At 44.0% G+C, this 26863-nt stretch overlaps 2 protein-coding genes and 1 long non-coding RNA gene across 5 annotated transcripts in view; 1 reads left to right on the forward strand and 2 right to left on the reverse strand.

Annotated features, from left to right (window-relative positions):
• Positions 1-26863, forward strand: part of LOC147143206 (uncharacterized) — a 52579-nt gene that overhangs the window by 12505 nt on the left and 13211 nt on the right. For both annotated transcript variants that reach the window (XR_015087976.1, XR_015087975.1), the window contains exons 4-7: positions 8075-8438; positions 8547-8647; positions 18429-18477; positions 20960-21057. This is a non-coding gene — a long non-coding RNA (uncharacterized LOC147143206). The remainder of the gene's footprint in view (positions 1-8074; positions 8439-8546; positions 8648-18428; positions 18478-20959; positions 21058-26863) is intronic.
• znf628 (zinc finger protein 628) lies at positions 116-9129 on the reverse strand. 2 transcript variants are annotated; one of them, XM_086039236.1, is made up of 9 exons: positions 9032-9129; positions 8063-8603; positions 7508-7580; positions 6175-7119; positions 5362-5532; positions 4894-5218; positions 3912-4066; positions 3506-3748; positions 116-2888 (listed from the first exon to the last, which is right to left on the reverse strand). In XM_086039236.1, exons 2-9 carry the CDS (start codon positions 8431-8433, stop codon positions 972-974), a joined length of 4200 nt encoding a protein of 1399 aa, XP_085895362.1. In that variant the 5' UTR covers positions 8434-8603; positions 9032-9129; the 3' UTR covers positions 116-971. The 2 variants fall into 2 exon arrangements, with proteins under 2 accessions (XP_085895362.1, XP_085895363.1); XM_086039237.1 differs by lacking the exon at positions 9032-9129 and having other exon boundaries at positions 8063-9017.
• Positions 10186-20026, reverse strand: il11a (interleukin 11a). The gene is given in 6 exon segments (XM_086039259.1): positions 10186-11542; positions 11544-11710; positions 13213-13374; positions 13523-13618; positions 18928-19085; positions 19810-20026. Coding segments are annotated over 6 exon segments (618 nt in total). The 5' UTR covers positions 19817-20026; the 3' UTR covers positions 10186-11514.

Raw genomic sequence — 26863 nt, forward strand, 5'->3', positions numbered from 1 at the left:
TTCCACATTGCATGGATTTTACGTGAATGGCAAACGCGACGTACAGTACATTTCACGTCAAGTATGTGGTTTATTTAAAACAAATAATAATAGTAAAACACGTACAATTCATACATGACTTAAACCCATGAAGACATTTATTAATAAGCTTCTATTAACATTGTGAACAAATTGACAATTTTACATGTATTCACAAAAACTTAGTAGATCAACATTGCCTATGACGGTGTCATTTCAACTAATATATTAAGGACAATTCAAAAGGTCATGCCCAGCCTATTTGAATGTATAACATTTCTAATATGTGGCACCGTGGCATTACAACACATGTCCCCCCTAACTGCATGCTATCAATTCCAGGAGATTGAACGTAAAGTGCTAGTAAAGTGAGGCGCCCGTCCATTCATTCACTGACACGGTTACTACATACGCTACTCAAAGAAAGTTGGGGATATCTGGCTTTCGAGTGGAATTTTAGGATGAACCTAATTGCGTACATGCCGTAGAATAAAAAAAAACAAAAGGAGGAAAAGAAACCAAGCACAGGTAAACCTTTAAATGTGCATCCAACATGTTTTGTAGTTTTTGCACAACCTGCTGCTCTACAAGATTATGATTGACAGGTCTTGCCTTTCAGTGACTCCTACAGTCTCTAACGCTGTTGTAACCTGCTGATACTCAGTGCCCAGTGAAGCGTCAAAGCACGATATGAAGACTTATATACCAGTTAAAGCAAGCCTTTTTTTTGCTCAATTCATGAATTTGTTGTGAAGTTTGTCGTTCAGCTCCTTGTTCGAAAACAGCAAGATAAGCAAAAAGTTACTAAAACATTGAACAGTTGGACATGCCCATTCAGGCGTAGCGTTCGATAAGGTCAAATCAAGTTCGCCTTGTAAAGCTTGTAGCGCATTTTAGGTTCATTCATTTCAACCGGAAGCCCAATTGCCCCAAGTTTTTGTGAGCGGTGTATTTCAATTAGTAAGAGTGGTGCATCTCTTAGGTAGGAGTCCATTTCCGATTGCACGTCCGTCTGACGTCTGCACCTCTGTATCATCCGTGCAGTTTTCTCTGGAAGACTTTTCTTTTGCGTCTTCATTTTCCCCCTCCGCTTTCACATCGCCGCTCTGTGAAATGTCCGCATCAACTGCTCTCTCCATCCGTTCCTCGATTAAGTTACTGGTGCTCACCTCAATGATGACAATTTCATCCCCCCCTTCCAATTGAAAGATACCCCCGCTACCAGCTGCGCGACTGCAGTCCGCGGCGTCCTCTCCAATCATGGCCCCATCACGTTCTATCAAGGCTATCATTTGCATACTCTCCTCGGCTTCATGCTCCATCTTTCGCTCATCGCCGACTTCGAACACAACACCCTGACCGTGGAGTGGCACCAGACCTTGAGCAGAAGCGCAGGATAGTGGCAAGCCGTTGTCGCGCTCTTGGCTGAAGCCCGCTTGACACTGATCGCTCTCCTGTTCCTCGGCGTGAAAGTGGAAGACAAAGGAGCCCCCCTGGCCGCACTCCTCTTCTCCCGGTTGACTCTCGCCCGCCTTCTCCCCGCCCCACTCCTGGAGAAGTGACATCATCCCCCCTTTATCTCCCCCCTTGTCCGCATCTCCTTGCACGTTTGCCTCAAATTGCAGCACAAGCGACTTTCCCTCCCCGCCCAATCCCGCGTCCGTCGTCTCTTCTAACGACGCGTCCCTTTCTTCAAACTGTAACACGTACGACTCGCCTCCCCCGTCAGCATTCAGCCCCTCCTTCGCCTGTCCTTCGTTGTCGAAACAGAAAACAAACTGCTTCTCGGTCAAGGCCGACTTTATTTCGGTCAATTCCGTCTGGGTGTTATTGTTGGGAGTTGTAGGAAGTGCAGTTGAAACGCTGGCTTGTGTGGATGCGACAGCGGCGGAAGACGAGATACCTTGGAAAGGAGCGGCAGACGGTGAAAGTGCGCAGTTAGATGGGCGGGAAGACGATGAACCTGAATTTGCGGCGCTGCCGTCAGGCTGCGCCTCGCTGGCCACGTTACAGTTAGTCACAGCCGCGCTCGACGTCTCGGCTGACTTCTGGAGAGCCGATTTTGGTTTGCGGCCCCGCCTGCCCCTCGCTGTCCGGTTGCTCTTCCCTAAAATGGGCCTACGGAGTAAAGAGTTATCCGGGAGGGAGGCGACAGGGGTGTTTGGGTTCTTATTGTTGGTTACGACGATGCGGGTCTGCTGGTGTTGTGGCGATACAGCTGGAAATTGAGCGACCTGAGCGTGTTGTTGGCCGTTGAATGCTTGCAGAGTCTGAAACACGGGGACACTCGCAGGCTCCGGGGCTGCTGGAAGCTGGTTGGCTGTGGGCACCAGAATCAAACTTGACTGAGAGCCGTTGGTCGAGGGGCACTGGAGCAGGTAGAAATTCTGAAGCTGGGACGGTGGCGGCGGCGGCGGGGGAGGAGGAGGGGCTGGCGGCGGTGTTGGGCCCGACAAAGGGATGAGCTGCAAGCCGCTGGCTGTCTGAATCATGAAATAGTTCTGAGAGGTATTGACGGGGATGTTGAGAGCCGGCTGGGACACGATCAGGCTCCCGTTTTTTCCCGACGATTCCAAGGTGATGGGGTTGAGAAGCGTGGTGGTGGTCGTAACCCCTCCGACGCTGGCCTTCACGGACACGCCGTCCTGACTCGCGCCTTCGGGGGGGGGCAGCGGGAGGGCGCTGCTGTGCGTTCGGATGTGCCTCTGCAAGTACGAGTGCATGACGAACTCTTTGGAGCAGTACGGGCATTTGAAGTCCTTCTGTGGGGAATGTGTGCGAAGGTGGAGCTGGAGGTTGGAGGAGTGTGTGAAGCACTTGTTGCAGTGGGAGCACCGGAAGGGTCTCTCGCCAGAGTGCGTGCGTTCATGCTGCGGTAAAGGGGTCAAGGGGAAAAAAAATATCAACAGTTTAGGGCTGAACAATCAAATTCAAATCGATAACGCAAAGTTGTAGAGTGCAATTTATATTTTGTTATTTATACAGTGCCTATATAAGTTTAATTCACTCATTCACTGCCAAAAACATTTTTATACGTTTTTTCACAGTCTAGCCATTCAATCCCAGGAACTAATTTATATTTTTTTTCTTTTTTTTTCAAACGTTAGAGTAAAAGAGGGTCTGAAAATGCCTGGCAGTTAATGAGTTAAGAAGTGCAGTTCACGTTTAAGAAAAGGTGAAATGTTGACATGATAAAGCCACAGATTTGTTTGCATTATTGTTGTAACTTGACTTAGAGATTTCAACCACACTTGTCTGGTAAAATTGTCATCGTAAAAGACTGCAAGTCAAAGCGTTTAGTAAGTTCACAACTCTAATTGAAGTAGACGGGTCTGTCTTTCATATTAATTCCTCGTTCATTTAGCGTAGGACCCTGAAGAGTTAGTTGCCTATGGTTGTCAGTTCGATTCCAAATGAACTACAAACTTGGGACATGCAACACAGAACCTGGTCATGTTAAATGCACCGAGATGAACGTGGCGCTGACCTGTTTGAGGTTTGACGTCTGCGAGAACGATTTTGAGCAGATGGTGCAGACGTGCGGCCGCAGTCCTGAGTGCATCTGACTGTGCCTACGCAAGCAGCTGGTGTTCTTGAAGGACTTGCCGCACTCCTTGCACACGTACGGCCTCTCGCCCGTGTGCTGCCGCAGGTGGTACTGGTAATGTGAACTCCACTTGAACGTGAGCGCGCAGTGAGGGCACTGGAATGCCCGCACACCTGTGTGCACCTGGAAAAAGATGCGTACTGTACATAACATACAGTATCTTTGGGATTCGCCACAAAAAAATGAACGGTAACGGAAAAGCTTTACAACATTCATCAAAGCGCGTGGATTATATGAAAAAAAAAAACCAAAAACATATACTATTGGGTTTTTGGTGTTTTCTTACCCGCTGGTGGATGGAGAGCAGCGACGACCTCTTGAAACTCTTTCCACACTCTGTGCAGCGGTAGGGTCTCTCACCAGTGTGATCCCTCATGTGGTACTTGAGCCCCGACGAACCTTTGAAGGCTTTTCCGCACTCTGAACAGCGATATGGCCGCTCTGTATGAAAGAAAAGAGAAAGCACGGTGGGAATTTCCATCCATTCTGGAATGCATTGAGCCACAAAGTCATTCTCACAACACACTCGCCGGCCTCGAAATTAGGTACACCCCGGTTGGCAATGACATCCAATGCAAGAGCTGAATCGATTTTGACTGGCACAACTTGTAGTTGTGCACTGCGACATACTGAGAGGTGTTTTTGCTGTTTTGCTAATGTTATACAGGGGTACCTTGACCAATATTGGAATACATTTTACTTGAAGTGGAAATCAACGAAAACATTTTGTTTTGTCAAAAAATATGTTCCCAGCAGGCCCACTAGTTGAAACACGGCATTCTGATGAATATTGCGTTTGTGGAATATGAGTTAAGCAGCAAAATGCACCCGATTTTAGCCATCTCAGGGGGCGGCCATTTTGTCACTTCTGCCGACTGAAAATGGCATCACAACTGCTCAGGGCTCAGGTAACGACCAATCGTGGCTCAGCTTCAGAAAACAGGTGAGCTGTGATAGGTCGTTACCTGAGCCCTGAACAACTGTGATGTCATTTTCAGTCAACAGAAGTGACAAAATGGCCGCCCCCTGAGATGGCTAAAATCGGGTGCATTTTGCTGCTTAACTCATATTCCACAAACTCACCATAAATCAGAATGCCATGTTTCCACTAGTGGGCTTTCAAAGAACATATTCTTGAAAAAAATAGGTTTGGGTTGATTTCAAGGCAAGGTAGCACTGTATAGTCCTCATGTGCTAGCATCATTTTTGCTACAGCTTCTATTAGATTTTCTGTGTGTACCTAATGAAGCTCATTATATTTCGATTACCTCCTGCGGTGGTGTTCTTGCCCCCGCCGCCCTTTTTGGCATTTTTAGCCAGTTTCACCGGCTGTTCCTCCTGCTCCTCGCTCACGGCTATGACGCTGGCGTGAGTCTCCCTCTTTCCCTCCTGCTGCTTGTCAGGAGAGGAAGGCATCGGAAGAGACAAGGAGAGGGAAGGAGGGCACACTATCTCGGCTTCGGCCTCGGCCAGGAGACGTTGCTCGGGGGTGTGGGAGTGCTGGTGGGTGAGAAGCGAGGACAGGAGAGGGAAGGAGCGGTCGCAGGCGGAGCAGCTGAACTGGGAACGGGACTGGGATGAGAGGGAGTGCATCTGGATGTGCAACGCAAGCAGAGATTATTTCAGGGATCATTCATCAAACAGCTCTGTAATGCTGTAGGCATTCAATAAACAAAGCAGTGCTATAATTTGTACAGCGCTGTTAGTAGTGGAGGCGTTATAAGAAGCATTCTCACCAGTGACACGTGTCTATTGAGGCCTCCGCTGGTCTTGAAAGACTTATTGCAGTAGCCACACGACAGTCCTGCCCATGTGGTTGGAGCTTCTGGCTGAACACTCTTGGAGCTCTGAATCACCTTGCTGAAGCTCTGTAGAAGGTCAAACTGGGCCTGGGTGGCATCCACACTCTTGAGGAGCAACCAAAAAAAGACATTCGTATCAGCTACTGTAAATACATACACTTCATGGGTGACTTTACAGCTTGATGATGTTTTTTTTCTCATATATAATGACCAGTGCATGCACAAAGTTGCCACCACAATATTTGGAATACTCCCGAGTATGTGGTTTGGTGATATTTTTGTTCTTGTTGGCAGTTGTTTCGTGCCCCTGCTACGTCGCATTTTTTTTTTTTTTTTTTCGATAGGTTTTTCCTGTAGCCCAAATTTCGAGTTGAGCGCCGACTGTGTAGTAAAACATGCCGCAGAATGCCGGGCAGCACCAGGTCTACCCCAACCACATCAAGCTCCACTAATATCTACGTAAAAGTTATTGTTAAGACAGAGCAGAGAGAATGAACGCCTGTAAGAATTGTTGCATACTCAACTTTGTATGTGTGTGTTACATTAACAGCTGTTTGAAGGTTTGAATACCCTAACATAAATGCTAATTTACATTAAATCAGGTATAGTAGATAGTGGCCTCCCATTCGATAAAATTGATAAAAAAAAGAGTTCACAAAATCTGATTAGTTCATACGCAGGTACGTAGCAGGTACGTAGCAAATATCATAGCGTGTTAGTGGCTGAGGCTCGGTTTTTATCACTTACTGAATTGTTTCCGTCAGCGGGGTCTGTAAGTCCAAGGAGCACCTCTGCTGTATGTCCGCTTTCCGCCGCCGCGGTCGTCTCAACCACCTCCTCAAAGTCAGCAAGCAGGTGGCCGGTCCCAACCAAGCTGTCCCCTACCTCTACCTCCGCCGCCCCCGGTCCCGCTTCGCCGCTAGAGCCGTGTTCCCCTGGAGCCATGTGAATGGACTGGTGCTCCTCCAGTCCGGTCCGCGTGGCAAAAGTGTGGTTGCAGCTGCCGCAGCTGTACAGCAGCAAGCTGGCGCCCGTGTCCGTGCTCAGGTGGACCTCCGTCCCGATGGCCCGGGATGCACTGGCTCTCTCCCCCGACGGGGCGAGGTTGAGCTGGGGGAGCAGGTTTGCATCCTGGCTGGATGAGAAAGTGGACAGCAAGACTTCTTCCATCCCCACCCCGACTGCGTCGCTCCCTTCCTGGCTTACGTACCCCACCACGGCCGTCAACATGGACGTGGCTTCTTCCTCCGAGCCCACCATCACCACCTCCACTAGGTCGCGGCCCCGCCCTCTATCCTCTCCGCCCTTGCCCTCCTTGCCAACTGCGCCCGGGCCGGAGTGCGAGTTCTTGTGCAGCGCTAGGTTGGACGAGTGCGTGAAGCTGCGTCCGCACTCGCCGCACACGTAGGGCCTCTCGCCCGTGTGTATCCTCATGTGCTGCCTCAGGTTGGTGGACTGAGTGAAGGATTTGTTGCACACGTTGCAGGTGTAAGGTTTGAGACCCAGATGGACGTTCTTGTGTCGCCGTAGACTGCTCGAATTTTTGAAGGCTTTGGGGCAAGTGTCGCACGGGTACGGGCACTCGCCAGTGTGCTGGCGCAGGTGATACTGGTAATGAGAACTCCATTTAAAAGTCAGGGGGCAATATGGACACAAGAATGTTCTTACTCCTGTGTGGACACTCTGATGCACCTATTGATGGAGAACAAACAGTGGGATGTTAGATATTTTGTAACCCCAAACAATTGCTTATTTCGATTTCATACATCAGATAACTCAATGTGCTTAAAACATTGTGTTTGAAAAAACAGTATTTAAAGGCAAACAAATTGAAGACTCAAAAGAAGAAAAATCTGAAGAATTCAAAAGCAGAAAACTAAATAGTATACTCAAATTACAACAACAACAAAAAAACGTACAGCGCAACAGCATGACTGGAATTTTTTAAATAGAAATATTCTAAAATACCTGAATCAGAGGTATGGGGGGAGCATAGCTTTTAACCTGGATTTAAATGCATTTACACTTGGTGAGCTTCATTTCTGTTGGCATTAAAATATAGTAGCGTTTAGGTCATCACCTGGAGAAGAGAGGAGCGCTTGAAGGCTTTGCCACAATCTTGACATTTGTAAGGCTTCTCTCCTGAGTGAGACCTAAAAAAATAAAAACACTTGCATGTTATGCTCATCGAAGACTCTAAATTGTCTTTGTGTCTGAGTGTGAGTTACTTAGTGTCTATATACCTGCCCTGTGTTTGCCTAGCAACCAGTCCAAGGAGTAAGCACTACAAGATGAATGGATGGATGTTTTTGGTATGCTATTAGATAAATATTATTCTAAAATGCACCAGATGTACATGGCAGTTGCGTGCTAGTTTATTACATTTTACATAGTATTGACGGTTTCTTTAATTGGGAAGTGATAGGAGTGGTATATTAAAAGGTGGATTACATCTGGTAACTCCCCACTGGAGGCAGGAACCAAATGTACCTGACACTGATAAAAACTGTGAACCTTTCTGGCTGGTGTTAATCAAAAGTGAGCGTTACTGTGCTACATTTGTGATACATGTATTGGATCTCATTAGATTGTGCAGGTGTATGCATCGTAACAATTTTTCCCTCATTCCATGTACCTTTGATGATAGAGTAATGCAGAGGAGCCCTTAAATGCCTTGGGACAAAGGTTGCAGCGGTAAGGTCTCTCATTGTTGTGGCTCCTCTGGTGGTGGGTGAGCCGGGACGACCACCTGAAGCTCTTGCCGCAGTCCAGACACTGGAATGGATGCTCGGACTGCTCAGCCTGCTGGGCCGACTCTGACGACGCCTCCATGTCCAGAACCACCTCCACGTTGTCCACCACACCTTTGTTGCCCTCCACTAGGTCCCCTCTATCCCGGTCATCCTCGCCCGAGCCAAGAAGGGATGGAAAAGGAGAGAGGGAGGTGGAGGACTGTGGAGCCAAGAGTTCTGCTTGGACCACCAGAGTGGCCACAGAGTTCGCCATGACAGGTAAGGGTGTTCCTTGGATGGAGATCAGCTTTGGAGTATAGTCTTATTCTTCATCCAGTCCATCATGTGTTGTTGTTGTTGTTGTTGTTGTTGTTGTTGTTGTTGTAGTGTTGGGATCCCGTTCTACCGCCGGAAGTAGCAGCTGCCAATGCAGCTCCACACCAACTGACGTGGGGGGAAAACAAATCCAATGTCACTCTTCACTCATGGTAACAACGTCCCCCCACTTTTTCCCCTCATTCCTGTCTTGGAAGCTTGAACTCTCCACTATCTTTGCTCGTTGTCATTTCCCAGCATATTGTTTCTTGATAGCCATACACCAACTAGCGTCAGACAAAATGTCCTCGCGAAACCCAAAAGCGAGACCTGCTAGCTAAACATAAACACAAAAACCCCAGTTTTTATTTATTTACAGTGTCAACAAAACAGTCAACGTTACTTATTGGCCCGCATTTGGCCTTCGTCTAAGCAGAACAACGTCTATTTAATTCGATATTTACATGCATGAACATCGGCTAAAGAGCGAAACACGTCGCATATCTTGAAGTCCCTCGTAAACGATATTATTGATAATATGAGAATGAGATGCATACCGCAGTGCTAATCCACACAACCTTAACAATAAACAGGACAGACTAACGTTCTCCACCCGAAGCCGCCCTCCAAGAACAACGATGACGATTGGCCCTTTGGAAAAAATGATGAGCGTTTCCGATTGGCTAGCTACTTCCTACAGGACGCATTTGTGCTCTATTTTTCTTTCATTGTGTTTCTGCCCTCGTTTTAATGTAGCATCAAACGTATTATTAAAGTCTGAGAATAATAGATTCAAAGTTATTATTAGTATTATTTTTACTTATGTCAATAAAACGTTGCGTCTGTACCGTTTGACGCAAAGCCCTCTGGGTTCTGTAGGGCTCATACGTGTGCATACCGGAAATTGCGTCTGACCAGTCAAATAAAAAGTAGTTTTCCACCACTTTTGGGCGCGCCATTAATTACGTAATCGCTATAATTACAACATATCGGCTCAACTTCATAGTTGTTGGAGCTTCAGTGATAAATATTGAACAGATTGATGAGTTACATTGCATCATAACACATCTTCTACATGCATTTGAGAGATTTTGTTGTAGTAGAATGAAACCAAGGCTGAAGTTTGACAATGATTCTAAAAGGGTGGTGCAAACTCAACACTGCTCGTCAGCAACACTTTAGGTGTAGCATGTATATATGTACAGCACAAAACCTCCAGGCTTCTGGTAGAACCGCCCCCCCCCAACACACACACAAAAGAAGTACAGTAATACTAAGGCAAGAGCCTACTAGAACATCTGAACTTTATGTAGGTATAATAAAAAGCACCTTTAGGGGTGTTTAAACCTTTTATATCTGCTGTTAAAGTATGTGAAAAAAGGTTCAATGGCTCCAGAGAGCTGTTGCATACTCAAGCTACATATTGCATACTCCATAGAAGGAAAAAAACTTTTTGACACACTTTTTTATGTCCATCTGTGTTGTGATTCATTCATCTTTGAATATATTTTTGCACGGTTACTCATGAATTGGTGCAAAGCGTCATGGGAGATTTTTCTAGTTACCATCACTAGTTATCAGGATGCATTCTGGGAGACATTGAGGACACTAAACCGGGGATAACCTATACACATTTGCAAAGGTCTACAAAATGGGGAAATCTCATTGTTTATATCACCATGTAGTGGACCTAGTCTAGAGTAATCCCGAACACAGCCCAAGACATTTGGTCCATGAAAAAAAGAAATAGATAAATAAAATAACATATTCATCCCTTTCGCACATTCTGTAGTTTTTATTTCACCAAGGCACATATTTCACATTGAGGCCAATCAGTGTCTGGAAGAGGCGTCTCGATGTTACAATAATTTAACATACATTGTAAGTGAAGTGTATTAGAATACGAACTGTATAAAAGTATCAAAAAGAGAGGAGACTTGCTCCTTTGCAGCAAAAAAATAAATAGTTCCACCAAGTTACTTAAATAAATAGCCAATACTGTAACAAATACTAAAAGAGGAATGAACAAAAATGATAGTGAGGAAATTGGTAATCTAAATTATATTGTAGAAAACAAAACAACATAATAGACAAAGCGCTGTACAACAATTTACATTCATGTACAATTATGTACACCTTTATGTAATAAGAGTGTCACAATACATAGTATTTTAAGACTTTTAGGGTTTAATTTAAACAAAAAAATCTTCTTTTTTTTTTTTCTTTTAAATTCCAAAGCATTGTTTCAAAATCAGCCCCCTCACTCATCCAAGAAGCTAATCCTACAAGTTTGTGCAAAGAATCTAATCAGGTCCATCAGTGCTCAACAACAGGGCCCACTCAAACAACTTTACCACATTAGAGATGTATACTCATGCGAAGCGTGAGAAACAGGCGTTACAAAAATAGATACTCTGACTCTGGTACTAAAAAGCATTCACTTGTCTTCGACCTCCATTCTGACTTTTGCAGATTACTTAACATGACGTAACTGGCACATTGGATTTTTTTTTTTTTTAACCTTAAGGGCACTACTGTGTGAAAAACCTTGACTATCTCAGATGTATGCCACTTCTACTGGAATAAAGTCAGATGAATAAGCGCACAAATACCAAGTAATTAGTTTAAAGGAACAAAATAATTATCAGACGCTCAGGAAGTGCTACCTCGGAAATCAGTGAGACACAAGAAAACAAGAAGTATGTGGTCAAATGAATGCACGTCAATAAAGAAATGAAGATGCCAAGTGACGCACAACAACTTCAAATAAATAACATTAAATAAATTACTAACAGTCAATAAATAAATAAATACATAAATAACATGGTCATGAACTAGGAAAGAGTTCAGAAAATAATGATCACCATAGTTACATTGGCAGATGGTTATTGTAGTTGCATTAAAGCGCATCCTCTTTGGCTCTGGTGGAAAGAAATAGGATTCTCCGCACATGCCGTTTGTTGATATTGCGGCCTCTTGGGATGCCATTGACTACAGTGCACGCCGACAAGATCCCCCTTTTCCCCATCTCGGTGCGTTCTCACTTGGATGAATTCTCATTGAGCTGTGGAGACCTTTGGCTTGAGGCTAATGAATGCTCTGATTGCCCAATCGCAGAAAAGCTTGAAGTGGTGGAGGAGCTCCTGGCTTGACTGCAGCACGTCAAACTGGTAAGGGAGGTGCGGGGGGAGGGAGGGGGTGGCGGGGGTCAGCTTCGGTGCGTCGACCCTCTGCATCTGTTGGCAAGGATGAAGGATATTTCCATTTACTCGAGTGTCCACAAAATGTCACATTATATCAGCAGATGCACGTATTGCACTGTCGTCACTGTCTCATACGTTTTGTAGTTGTAAGAATATAAAGAAAGGAAACGAGAAATAAAAAGGTAGAGTTGACTGTCGCAGCAAAAGCGCACGGTACACTTTGCTAACTCGACACAGGGCAGCAGAAGCTAACCGCTATGCTAACTACTAGGCAACCGCGCTGCCTTATACATTGTCTAGCCACGTTCTATCAAATGTTACAATAATGCAGTTGGGATGGTTAATGTCAGCCATATGGTATCAGCTTGGTTTGCTTGGAAACCTGTCATACTAGAATGAATACCTCAGTGTTTTTCATACAAATATTTCCTGTAATTAAGACTTTACTGCTGTGTTAGCGCGTGTTTGCACACAAATTCAAGTTATGTGGCCCCTGTAGAAACTGAAGTCGTAAACTGTGAACCTCTTATACCTGGTAAAAACAATAAACTCCTGTAAATTTGCATTTTGGAATTTGAGAATTTTCCTATTCTCTAATTTATTAGGAAAACTATTTTCCGTTATTTGCTAAAAAAAAAAAAAAAATCACCTTATCATGCTTTTTGTGTTCAGACCAAAGCCATATCTAATAGAAACATATTGCTTTGGCGCCACCTTGTGGCAAAGAAATATGTCGAAGTGAGGGGAGTGGCGTCGTTTACATTTATTTTCATGCTTTGCCGCTATCTTATAGATTTAGATTTCGATTTAATAGATTTTTACTCGCGGCAGAACTCATTCCTTATTCCCGTGAATAGCGAATGTTTCCTGCACAGCGTTCCCCCACCTATGCTGCGTTGTTCACTGAAAAACTCTTGTGCGCTTTCTGGCACAGCCTAAGATGCCACAAGATGGCACCAAAGCACTCCTTTTATATGTGACAGAGGTTTGAGTGATTAGGTGAGTTCATAAGCGAATTAAGGACGATTCTCAAATAGTGAAGTGCAAATATACGGGGGTTCACTGTACTACCATGTACAGGGGACTGGAGTTAAGACTTGAATGGCGCCAAAGCACTACTTTTATACTAAAAAAGCCTTTGGCACCATCTTGAAGCATGTAGGTTCCAAGGAACTTCTACAGTGTTGTATAAGGCCAAAAATCATGGCTAGTACAAAAGTAGTGCTTTGGCGCTATTTTTTTCGAGCATCTTTAGGCAAATTGTGGGGAAGTGGGGGCGGCGTCAACTACTCGCAGGCTTTTTGCTGTTTGCGCCGGGGTTCGGTCCCTTGGGATGACTTTTTGTTTTTTTGCCAATGGAAAAGTTTCAGAAGTAGAGCGAGCCGAGGGACCGTGCAGCGGAAAAGGGCCATAAGTCAGCTGGGATAGGCTCATTACGCCCACCCACGTTATAAAAAAAAAAAAAAGAAATATTGGAAGGATGGATTTTAACTGCTTCAGCGCACTCAAAGTGAGGTGGAAGCTTAGTTCTTCACCTGACGGTACAGAAGATTGATGAGCGACTTCATCTCCTTGATCACCTCCACCAGCTTGGGCAGCGCCGGGTGGTGGTGCTTCTTGGACACCCTGTTGAGCCACTCAAAGTGGTGCTCGTACAGCTTCAGGTCGGCGTGCAGCTGAGAGAGTGTGGGCTTCAGCTGGGGGGGGGGGGAAACAAGCAACTTTAGAGACTGAGCATGGGTGTGGCAAGATGTGCTGTAACTGCGCGAGGAAGACGAAGAAAACAGGCCAGCCTCTCACACGCACGCACGCCATCCAGAAGAAACACATTATCGGGGGCATTACCTCAAGGTTGTTGAGATCATTGGCTGATCTGTTGCTCATTTCTGGCAGGGACCTGAACCTGTGGGGCTCCACGTCAGATTCGAAGGCATGCTCCTTCTGAAGGGAGAAAACAAGACACAAACACACAGCGGCTCGTCACTATCTTGCATCAGCACAGTTGCGCTCATCCCTCAGACAAGTCGCGGCAGCATGAGGAAAGTATTAGTCGCGCGACAACGTTAGCCGGGAGACGCTTTGTTTCCTGCGCTTTCAGACAGTAGCGCTCGCCGAGGGACGTGCGGTCGAGCGGGGTCAGTGCGAGTTCACTCGCACTCAACCTCCCCAAATGTCAGTGGTGGGAAGTAACTTAGTTACTGTACTCACGTAGATTTTTCAGTTATCTGTACTTTACCTAAGTTTTTATTTTTCGGTCGACTTTTTTTTACATTTATTACCTACACTTGAAACTAGTTATGTACATTTTAGTCCATATGTTGACAAAATAGGTTGCTTTTTTAAAAAAAAAATACTAAAGCGGGAAAACTGAGATCTTGCTTGATTGAGATCTTGGTGTTATCATTAGCTAATTCAGCATGTTATTATAACAGATTTTTTTTCCCCCACATTGTGTCAAGTTATCCAAACAGGTATTGTATATAATGTAAAAAGTACATTTGAGAGTCTGTACTTTTTTACTCTTACTTTAAAAAGTCCTTAAATTTCACACACCACAGAGAAGAGTGTTGTTCACAGCCCTGCTAAATTTAAATGATTTATAAAATCCAGATTCAAACTCATGAAAAATCAAGTAATTGTCGCCACTCTCACATACTGTGGGCGCGGCCGCTGAATGTGCTGACGCCATGCACCACCCTACTGTCAAAAGTCAATCAAATACCTAATATAAAAATGTATTACTACTTTGTTTAGCATTTTTCTTATAGAGACACATCGCTACATGTTCAAGCCATGAAAATATACCTGCTTGTGAACGTCATATGACCAAAACAGAGAACAGGTGAGCTGTGATTGGTCATTACCTGAGCCCTTAGGCACTACGATGTAATTTTCAATAAACAGCAAGTGGCAATATGGCCACCCACTGAGATGGATAAACACGGGTGAATTTTGTTGCTTAATTCATATGCCACAAACGTAACAATAATCAGAATGTTGTGTTTAGACTAGTGGGAGCAAATTTTGGACTTGACGTCCACTTTAAAGCCTTCGGTGGCTGGAATACGTCCCACTGGGCCGCGACGAAAGGCGCCAGCCACCAGCTAGCTCGCGAGCTAACAGGCTTGGCCCGTGTGATAACTACTAAGTAACTCAAAATTGCAGGCGATGCGAATGATGCAAACGAAAGCGCTCAGGTTCATATATAATGGGGCAGGGGCGATTCCTTTCCGACGGTGAAAAGCCTCTCTGGGCGTTGTCTCAGCCACGCCCCTAAACAAATCAGTCTTTTTAGCAATTATCTTCCAACATGTATAATCTATTTAGACACAAATCTCTGAATTCACTTTACAGAGTCTTTAAGTAAACAAGTTGACTAAGTACTTTTTTTTTTTAAATCAGTACTACTACTTGACTACACAGTGTAAGTACTTTTCCCAGCACTGTCAAAGGTCAACAATGCGAGCAATTGACCTGATCCCACAGGATGTTTTGTGCACACAACAACGCACGCCGTGACCAAGAAGGCTGCGAGGAGCGAAAGCACACAGCTGAAGGGAAACTCCAGGGTCACTATAAAAAGATGCAATGACGCAGTGCTGCCCACTGCCCAGTTTGTGTTGCCATGCGCGTGTGCTCTCACTCTAGTGTACTTCCCGTCTGGGCCGCCAGAGGGCGGTAAATGGTATGCAGGCAGGTGAATTGAGCTCACTAGGGAAGTATCAGTACAGTGCTAACTTGACAGTAATTTCCCCTCCATCGCCGGCGTTTCGTTACAAACCACCCCTGCAATAAATGAAATCTGCGATATAGAAATACCCTATCTAAAAACTCTCTAGGCGTGTTTTTATAGCATTTACGGCACTTAGGTTTTTTAAGGTCTTCAAACACACTTTTGAATACATTTAATGTCGTAAAAGAAAGCAAGAGCAATGTACCACACAAAAATATGATACAAACAGTCTAACAGCGAACCGTAAAAAAAAAAATCACATTTTTTTTCTAACAAACTTTACTTATCATCTAAAAATATACATCAATAAACATGCCCCAAAATGTACATTATAAAATGAACCGTAAAAAGCAATATTACAGCAGATGACGATCAATCATTTTCAATAAAAACTACAGTACTAAATACAGTACTTCCCGTTTCCTTCTTCTTTCAAATTTGCACCGTCTCAAACGAAATAAGTCTGCCGCTATCTAGTGGCCGCCAGTGGAATTACACTCAGATTTAAACGAGCGTTAAACCAAAATGGAAAAAAATTAATCAGTGAAATAGCGGGACTGCAAACGTGGAATTTCATCCATGACCAAGTTCGTAACTGAATTTACTCGCGTAGCAAATCAATTCCTCTTTTTTGAAAGTGTAAAGAAATAAACGTGTTTTTCTTCAGTGTAGTATCTGTGTGTTGGATGTTTGCCTTTAAGGACTGTGGCTTGACTTCAGGATCTGGAGTCGGTTTGTCTGCATGTGAGCATCTGGGCGTCAGCTGTGGCTTACAGCAGCTTCTTGCCGGTGTTTTCATTTTCTATTGTGCGTTTGCAGCGCTTGTAAGTCACTCGGACCACTTTAGTACAAAGCTTAGCGAGGGACATTATGCCTGATTCACTAATGAATGTAAATAAGTGAAGCGGCATGCGTCATTCCCTGGAGAGGAACATAATAACATTAAGGTGATTAGTCTTCTCAGATGTTTTGTGCAAACATGTTGTCTGTTTCCTTAAACTGTTTCGCAGTGTTCCCCCCGCAGTATTTTCGTTGTTGTTTGTGTTGATGTTTTTTAGACATGAATGTGCCACATTGTGTCTCTTCATAAGAGATCACTTATGTTGTGGTGCTATGTTTTGTCTGTATAGCTTTTTGTCCTCTTCCATCCATCATTCATACCAGGTACACGCACGCACACACACACACGCACACACACACGCGTGCACACACCACTCCGGCTGCCCGATCTCTTCATCTCTTGTGGTTTTAGCTCCATCTTTCTCAGCCTTTTAATTCGCCCTCTTATCCTCCCTTTTCTTGCTTCCCTCCATTGCGGCTCATGACATCACCCGGCAAAACTTAGCATCCAGCCTCTGTCTTCCTGAATGCAAATAGAGGAATGTGATAAATCTTTCTCGATTTTTATCAAGTCACTTTGCTGTGGCGACCAAAAGTAAAACACTAAACACCACACCTACACCACCGTGACTATTTACAGAAACCTCAATACGCACACATACGCAGCGAACCGCAAAAATGCACACATGCACCTTTGCCGCCCGACAGACACACTCGGCCACATTTACATGTTTTTGTCGCAAAAAACTTATATAAACTCGTACGTATACGCTCCGGCTCCTCTTTTAAAAGCATCACTTTCATTGCTGCTCTAGCTGGGACTTTCCACGGATTCCTATTCTATTTATCTTTCCGAGCGACGTCCTCTTTTTAGCAAAAATTCCACACAATAAGAAAAAAAAGACATCTTCCATGTTACGGAACACTGTCAAATACTGTCCCCAACGCCCCTTGATGTGCGTGTGTGTTTTTTCAGAGCTGAACCACAGGTCAGACGACGGCGACGGCGATAGCCTCAAACACACACACACACACACACACACACAGACACACACACACGCGTACACAGAACACTTTTACTGATCAAGACTAGAGAGAGTCTGAGTCTATTTTTGGCTTTATCTCCCTAACACAAAGAGTTTTAAGGTTTGCATAATGCAAAAAAATGGAATCTGGATCAGTCATGTGAAACCAAAGATGCGCAGATATGATCTGCATGTATTTTCACCTGTTATAAAACACCAGCTGGAGACAAGTCTTGGCTACATTCTCACATCGGATTTTCCTCCCCGCTCAAATGTCGACAAAATAGACACTTTTAGCCAGACGTGTCCGTACAATACGATTCGGCAGTGGGGAAAAATTCAAGCTTCCTCCACTCTAATCACACTTCCACAGTTTTGCCGCAGAACCCAAACATGATTTCATGCAAACATCTTGTACAGTATTGTTTGTTGTTGTTTCATGATTGGTATGTTCAGTGGAGCTGGAGGCGAGAAATGTCTTGGCATGGATTTTTTTTTAACACACTTGCTTGACTCGTCTTGTCACGATTTTTTTTTTTCTTTCCCCCCTCTATGCTCTTGTCGTGAGTTTTGTTTGCAAGTCAGGTGACATAAGGTTGCTGAGTCAGCTTTCTGTGGGCCCGTGTGCAAAAAAAAAAAAAAAAAAAAAAAAAAGTGAGGTCACTCAGTCAAATCTCTGCTCTGGTCTAAGGCCCGCGCGTGGACTCTGGCCAATCGGTCATCAGTTAAAAGCAGCTTAAGTCTGGCCACAGTAATAGCTGAGCTCACGAATGCATGCAGAAAAAGACTGCGGGGTAAACATGAAGGTACATTAGCGCTTTAATTAATGCTATTAGGTAATTAAGCTCTGGTGCAATAGCTAGCAAGCGTCGTCACAAGCACGAGACCAACGACGTGTTTACATGACGACCATCAAGAAAATCGGACAAGAACGGGATTTTAATTTTTTTTTTAATGCTGTAATATGCATGCCAGGCCAGTAGTTGGCAGTGTCATTATCGGCTTGTATGTGATACGTAAGCAAATATTTTTGCCAGAATTGTGATATAAGGACAAATGCCACTATTGGGTCATTAATTTAAAAAAAATATATATGTATATGACAAATTTCACAACATCTGGCCGACTTCAATTTACATTGTTTTCTTTGCAGTGGCCAAAGAGGCACCACCGAAGAAGAACAAGGACGGACAATACATAAGGTACGGTCTTGTTTTTCTGTCTTTGCAGGATATGTGGAGCACATGTTATTTCCTGCGTGTCTACTGTTGAATGCTTTTTTTTTTTTTGCTTATTAAAAAAAAGAATTTTTGTGGTTTTTAGGGGGGGGCTGCACCAAATTGATTGCATTTCCATTCATTTCAGTGGGAAATGGTGATTTGTACCCTGCGTTTCACAGCTGCACTCACAGCTTATGGCGTGCAGCTAGAGTGCTTGGCAGTTGCTCTACTCGTTAATAATTACCACATAATGTTACATGATTAGTGTTTTCCATGGCTAGCTTTGAAAAAAAGTCAAGGAAATTTTCTCGCAAAGCTTCCGCAGACCACGTAAACCGACTTGGCGAACCAGATCTTGCCCCCTGGCCTCGAGTTTGCCACCTGCGATCTCGCCGGGCTGCTTTTTTTCCCACGACGGCCCCTTGCACTTACCAGCAGTTCTTGCGTGAGCTTCATGAGATTTTTGGTCTGGTTGGACAGCTTGTCCATGTCGCTGGGCCGCCGCTGAGGCACCGGGGAGGCAGACGTGAAGACAGGCAGCTGGGCCAATAGCAGCGAGAAGAGGAGAGACGACGACGAGTCGAGCAGCACTGCGAAGCAGGGGCAAGAAAACGGAAGCAATTAGCGGAGAGGCGCTGTCATCTCGCCGTAATGATCATGACCTCAGGCCTGCTGCTGTCAACTCCAGGGGAAGATATTGCACCATAATATAAACAATAGCTCCAGACTTGGCACGCGGCGCCCCCGTGTTGAGCCTCGGTGACAGATTCATGTTTTCACAGGCAAATCATTAAACACATCAGCATCACTCCTGGCCTGGATAAAGCCGTGCAATGAATGCGGCTGATTGTCACACCTGCAACTGGATAGGCGCGTGTGTTGCCGCTATAAATTATATAGACCGGGGGCCAAGTCAGACACTGCAAACAGTAAGCTCATTCATTCTTCTGCCTTTCAAGTTCAAATACAAGCTAGTGTAAAGCATTTAAAAAGGAGGGGACCACAGTGGTGCTGAAGCCGTACTGGAGGCTTGATAATTACAGGTGAACCGCAAAGATTTACAGGCAAAATAACACGCGTGTGAACTCACTGTCCTCCAAACTGAGATCAGTTCAAAACATTAGAACAGCCTTTTAAAATTAGTCCCCCCCCCCCCCAAAAAAAAAAGTTCGGACACACTTTCTAATGAATGAGAAAACTGTTGTTCAAACCTTTGACTTTCATGCATTATCTTTTGTTCAAATTCTAACTAAATTACATCAAATTTATTTTTAAATCCATTAAAAAAAAAAACGCACTCACGCATTCACTTACATTTCATATTGGTTCGAATCCAACAGAATGGAAACCCAAACAGCAGGTGGACAAATAAATAAATAATAATAAAAACAAACAAAACAAAACAAAAAAAACAATAACAAATCAACGGGCTCTCCGGCAAGACGTGTCACGTGCTCCGGCTTCTCCTTTGGCGCCTTTTCAGTCCAAATGAGGAGCAAAGTGCGTCCTGACACCTCGGATGGAGCGCTCTAAAGACAAAGTGAATTGTGGGGGAAATTAAAAAAAAAAAATCGTCCAACTTTTTTTTTTTTTTGTAAGTTTGGAGCAAAGTTTGAGATGTTTGTAGTCTTTATGGAAGGTAGAAAGGCACTTGGACAGAGTAGAGAGAAAGAGAGAGAGAGAAATGCAGAGAGAAGGATGCGATGTGTGGTAAGTCCAATTTTTGCGCGCAAGTGAAGTGTTTAGGCTTGTTTAAAACTTCCTTTATAAAGACGTCGGGCCTATGACACATCGGCAGTGACTCACTTCATTCATAAAAACACACACACAGACACACGCTCTCTCTCTCTCTCTCTCTCTCTCTCTCCCCTCCCTTCTTCCCCTCTACTCTCCTCCCTCCCCACTCTCTCTCTCTCTCTTTGCGAAACTTAAAAAAAAAAAAGATTCCGTTGTGTTTTTTTCTTCTTGTTTTCTTTCCTCTATCACTTTCTCCCCTCCCATCCCTGCCGGCTCCTATCTTGCACTACTTCCTCCGGCCGCATCAGTGCGCCAATCATGTTCCCATCTCTTCTTATCTGGCCATCTCCCAATCCAAATCTCTTCCCCCTTTGCCCATTGTCTTTATGTGTTATCAGCCTAGCTCATCAGCCACGTGCCTTTCATACCTGCACATGTCTGGAGATACATTTTTTTTTTTTTTTTTAAAAGCCCCTCAAATGATATTACTGCATTTATTTTTAAGGCTCACCAGTGCCCTGCAAACACCTTTCTCTCCCTCTTTTTTCTCACCCCTGGCTCTTTTTCTGCCCCTCTTGAGACAGCAGCCTGTTATTTCCACTGCCCCCCCCCCCCCGCCCCCTCTACCCCTCCCCACCCTTACCCCGCCACCCACCACACACACATACTATCCACCTCCCATTTTTTTTTTCTTTCTCCCTCTATCCCTCCCTCCCTCCCTCTCCAGGGTGAAGGAAAGAGTGAGGAGTGAGCGACGCATAGGAGAGAGAGGTGTTGTCCAGGACCGGACCAGAAGGGGCCTCCGAGACGCGTTGCATAGAAACAGTGAGAACACATGCACATCCATGCAATTTTTTAAAAATATATATGAGGGGCATGAGCGCATGCTTGTACATTGTGGGTGGGGCGCTCACTCGGCGAGGTCATGAAGGACGACATGACAACATACACATAATGTACCCACACGACTTGCGGAGGCACAAACAAGATTCCTCACACTATCTTTGCAAAGTTTCCCCATAATAAATAGAAATATTGAGATGGGCAAATCAAATAGGCGATCAAGCTGTCACCGTTGCAAAACGGCTATAAATCAGGAGAACACATCAAACGCGCGAGTGGAATATGAGAACACTCGCAGGGAGCGTGAACAGATGTTCACTCGGAATTAATCGTGTGGTGAACAACTATAACCTGTTACTGGTTTCAAGGTATTTTTAGCCTGACAACTTTCCTCCTTGTTGAAAAGGGATGTTTTTTTTGTTGTTTTTTTTTAACCACTACTTGGTAGAGGAAGGATGTGCAAATCGTGCTAATAAGAGTGGTTGCTACATGCATTTACAAGCGTGCCACTCATCGCTATCGTTAGCCGTGTAGCACGATTGCCCAAGTCATTTTTCACTTACCGTTACAATATTAACAAAAATCCTAATGTGCTAGCTAAAAATGTATTTATTTATTTTTTGCTTTATGCAGCGGTATGAGAAGGGGTGGGTGGGTGAGGGCACGGCGATCCAAAGCTACCTGAAGAGTGGGGTCATTTACCTGTCATGACATTTTCAAACAAATATTGCTTGGCTTTGCCGATGCACTTTTATTGAACCAGACAAACACTCCAACCCACAAATACAAAACAAGAACACTCGCTAGCAGCTGCTGTAGGCCACGCCTTACACCCTGATGCTCACATGAAAACTCTTCCTGATGTCATTCACTAGGCCACACACAACATGAAAATATAATTTTACCCACTGAAATGCTGTTAATCAAACCCTTCCAAGGAAAAAAAAAAATCACTGTACAAAACTTCATAAAACAATAAAAGAAAATACATCAGTAAACTGTTTTTGTAAAGCGTGAGTGTACTGTACCTACTTTAGCATTTATGTTTTGGTGCCTAGCGAACGGGTCGCCAGGTTGGTCTGTGTGTGAGCACCTGGCTGTGAGTTTTGACCTACAGCAGCTCCTTTCAAGTCTTGTCAACTTTGTATTTGTTTGACAGCTTGTCCTGTTCAATAAAAAAAGTGAAAGTGCATGGGTGGCTGTGGCTCTCCTTGCCCACATGTGAGGGCATAGGGCGAATCAAGTCTCAAATTTTCTTTGCAATATGTGCACTCACTAGTTCAAACAAGGCAATATGATTAATATGAAATATGAGTTAAGCAGCAAAATCCACCCGTTTTCTCAGGGGGGCGGCCATTTTGTCATTTCTGTCGACTGAAAATGCCATCACAGTTGCTCAGGGCTCAACTACCAATCAGGGCTCACCTGTCTTCTGGTTTGGTCATGTGACGTTCGCAAGCTGGGCCCCTTGGCACTGATGTCATTTTCCGTTGACAGCGAGTGGCAAGTTGATTTTGCTGCCTACTTCATATTCCAAAACGCCATATGAATCAGAATATCGTGTTAATACTAGTGGGGGCGAATATAACGGATTATTTTAATGAAACTATTTGACTTGACTTCCCTTGTAATTAGATTGTGCCATTTCTTTTGTCCATGTCACTGCTTCAAACAGTAATGTTTGTGTAGATCACTCAAAACACAAATTTTGGCAAAAAACAAAGTGAAAAATGAAGTGATCGGTCTTTGGCTCTAAAAACATGTAAATTGGGGGCACTCTTTAGTCAGTATGCTACTGTATTTATTGCATAGTTCAATAATTCTCAAAGTGTGCTATGAGTGCCACTAGTGGTATGCAGGCTCCCTCTAGTGGTAGGTGATAGAATTACTGAATCAAATGTTCAAAGTGCGCATTACATTGACTTCAACTTTTTATAAATCCAATACAGTACCTTTCTGATGCACCATTCAGCTGTATTTAACTTTACATGTAGTCCAACACATTTACATTTAATCATATACAAATATTTATTTTCTATACATTTTTTAAAAGTCCATTTGTGTTTAACTTTTTATGTGCAATACCTTTTAACTGAATCACTTTGTTAACTTTATTAGTTTATTTAACTTTCCGACCCCCTTTTACCCTAACGTTTGACCAAAAAAAAAAAAAAAAAAAAAAAACATAAATAAATTCAATTGAATGGCTGGACTGTGAAAAGACAAATAAATACGTCAATGGCAGTGAATGAGCGCAGTGTTAATGTTTAAACCGTGCCTAACGTTACACTTTCTAGCAAAAATTTAAATATATGTATTTTTTTTAGGAATTAAACGTCCATTTTAATGTTGGTCGTTACGGTGGCACTTGCGTTTTTTTTTTTGAGGCGGTAATTTGAGAACCACTATCATAGTTCATCACTGATGATGTCGCGGTTCACAATTGCTATAGAAAATGGATTTTTTTAAATATCATTTTTCTTTTTCTTTTTTTTTTTTTATTCCTTTCTACTGAGCACGTGTTATGTTTCCTGCATTCTCTTTCTACACACACACGCGCGCGCGCGCACACTGTATATAGAGCTGAGTTGGTCTGACTGGAAAGATTCAGTCAGGTGCAGTAAAGCGTGACCCACTGTTGCAAAAGGGCAGAAATGACTTTCCAGTCATGCCAGAGGGATCATGCATCAGAGTGTGTACACTACTTACAAGGAAATGCCCACGAACTCTCACAAGGAACGAAAGAGCGAGAGAACAGGGAGAAGGAAGAAAGCTTTTTGGTCGGAAACACACCCTCATGGTGCGGTAAGATAATAATTGGCGGCTGGCACAATCGCACATTCTTACGCAGAAGCCGGGTTGCGGGTGCAGTCGCCGGGCCTCCCTACACACTAACCGGATGATGGGCGGCGGAAAAAGGTCACCCGCTTTTTTTTTTTTTTTTTTTTTTTTTTCTTTCTCTCTCAGGTCAACGGCGTCGTAGAAAATGAGATGATATTGACACGCTGACTCGTTCTTTCTCATTTGCCACATCAAAAGGCCGTTTGAAGACGCAGCTGGGGTGGAGAAGAAAAGAAAGAGTGAAGTTAGTCACTCTCCCTGCTTGCGCTCATGATGGGGGTCTCCTGGGTGGTTCACACACACACAGATGCCCGTAACCCTTTATGGGGCAATCGTTGCATTAATTAGAGGGTTTTAGACAGTACAAGACTTTTCAAATATTTTTCTTATTATAGCGTAATTGGACTGTATAGCCTGTAGCCATAGCATTTCTCGTACAGTAATACATTACAGCCACATGTTATTCGAGGTCAGGGGTCACGCCGACCTTTTTGAAATCTTGGGTACTGATTATTGCACAGGGCTACCAGTTTGGTACACATTTCAGATTGAACACGTTTGCTTGAATGACATTTAACTATATGCCATTAGTAGTAATTATTGATATCCGTCTATGGGAAGACACAGAGCATGTTAACGATTTTACGCATTAATTAAACATTTTGTTGCCAAGAAAATTGGGTTTATTTTGATGTCGCTGAATCCGAAAATGACCTTTTTTTTTTCCGAAATGGCTCTAGTTTTTTTAGATACTCCACATTTTTGTTTAAAAAATGTTAATAATACGTTAGTTATTATGACATTGGTATTGTCTTTATGTTATGAGTCTGTATCTCTCTTTTCAAGCATTTTCCATACAGTATTTTTTCATTTTTGATGCAATAGAGCGAAAGACGGCAATCGTGCTTCATGTGAGACTCAAGCAAAAATTCAATTGGGAGATATTAGCGGAAAGCAAATGCAAAAACAGCTGACGTCAAAAGTCCGTAACATGTCAGAAAATATGCAAAAACGTCGGTCATTGTTTTCCAAAACAAACGCGGCGGATGTTTGCGAGCGTCTTGTTTTCATTCAACACAAAGATAATCTGTCTGCTTTCATGGAGGTCTCAAAGGGATTCATCGGTAATCAATAATAATTGTTGATTCATTTCATAATCGATTAGTTGTCGATTCTAATGGTTTCACCCAGGGGCGGAGCCAGAACGTGGCTAATGGGCGGGCCTGGAAAAATCAGGGTGGGCCTGAATATTGCTCTCACTTCGCACAATCCTCCTGTCCCGACACATCGTATATTCAAATATAAATGACAAACCGAATAATATGAAGTTCGGATCTTCCTTAGACAACCACAATTATGCCATTCTTAATATTCAATAAAAAAAAAAAATACTAATAATTCCATAATTTACTAAAAATGTAAAAGTATATATTTTTTCATGAATCTCACTGGGTGGGCAGTCTCTCAATCTGGGTGGGCCTGTGTACACCCAGGCCCACCCATGGCTCCGCCCCTGGTTTCACCTGTAATGTAAACATTACAAGAAAGATACTTGACAAAGGAGCATCCATTTCCATCCAGGTTGAGGAGGTGGTGTTTGATTGACAGTTGACAGCCGAGTGGGGCGCGGTCTCACGTTTAGCGTCCACACCCACAACGTTTGAGAGCGGCGAGAACGGCTTGAGTTTTCACAATTCGGAAACCTCCTTTCATTTACCTGGCAACGTTTTGAATCCTTCAAAATTCGGCAGCGTTGATGAGAACACCCTTCTCTGTGGTGTGTCATATTTAGGCGACGTATTTATTTTCACTCGACCGGGACTTTTTGTACTAATTGCTTCATACTCAGCGTTGCAAAGCCTGCGGGACCCACTTTGAACTCCCCATTGAAGGTCCTTGCGCGCGTGGTTGCGTGAGCCCCGCACTCAACACAAAAGAGGGGCGTCAGGCATTTTCGGTGTGTGGGAGCCAAGGCACACTGGCGCATGCCTGCTGGAAAAGGGGGAATCCAGGGTTTGTGTAAATGGGTGTGCGTACTGTACGCGTGTGTAATTATGGGCATGTGGCGGTATAAATGCGGTGCCTGTGTAGCGCGCCGGGCATCGCTGTTTGTGTGTGTTTGCGCATCTACGTGTGTGTGGCCTTCATGTGCTACCCATTACATCACCGATGTGTGTTAAAGCGCCACAGGAGGAGAAACAGAGTGAGACACTTAGGCTGCGACCTCAAAGGCATCGGGGAGGAAGGGGAACCTGTGACACGGCCTCGCCGGGCCTCGCTGCCAGACAAACTTTACTCACACAAGCTTCTCTCAGCCGCGCAACACTGGGTTTCCTGTGCGCCGTGGCGTGCGTTCACACATTATTACGCAGGCTTCACATCATTTGAATGCCCGCCACTCTTCGCTCACCTTTGGCGGTTTTTGCCCGCACAGTCGGCTGATTCATGCCAGGGTTTGCCAAAGCCTCTTTAACGCGCCGATTTTAAACATACTCGGAGTGATTATGGCCGTATTCTCCGACTGGACAAACACGCCCGTGCTGTTGTTCGATCGATTAGGGCGAAACAAGTAGTCAAATTCAAATCGGCCTTGCATTGTCGTAGAAAGCGACTTTCAAATGCAATGGCTGCAATTTGGCGGGGGAAAAAAATGATTCGTTTTGTTAAAAGATGCGAGGGCATCGGATCATTCTAATTTGAAATATATCAAGAGACCTATCGAATCACCTTTATTGGAGGGATATAGCTTCCAAGAAAATGGCACATTTACAGTACTGACAAGTTGATTCAAATGTATGTAAAATCACAACAAAAGAGTAATTGCATCATACCCTTTTCGAACTGAGCCGTACCAAGTCGAATCGAATCGTAATTCCACTGAGTCAAACTGAATCGAATTGTTCCACTTTCCAATCGAAACAAACTTAAACCGCATGGAATCATCTTG

This window comes from Filicampus tigris, chromosome 8 (assembly GCF_054856515.1).
Source record: "Filicampus tigris isolate MCC_2025a chromosome 8, RoL_Ftig_1.0, whole genome shotgun sequence".
Lineage (NCBI taxonomy): Eukaryota > Metazoa > Chordata > Actinopteri > Syngnathiformes > Syngnathidae > Filicampus > Filicampus tigris.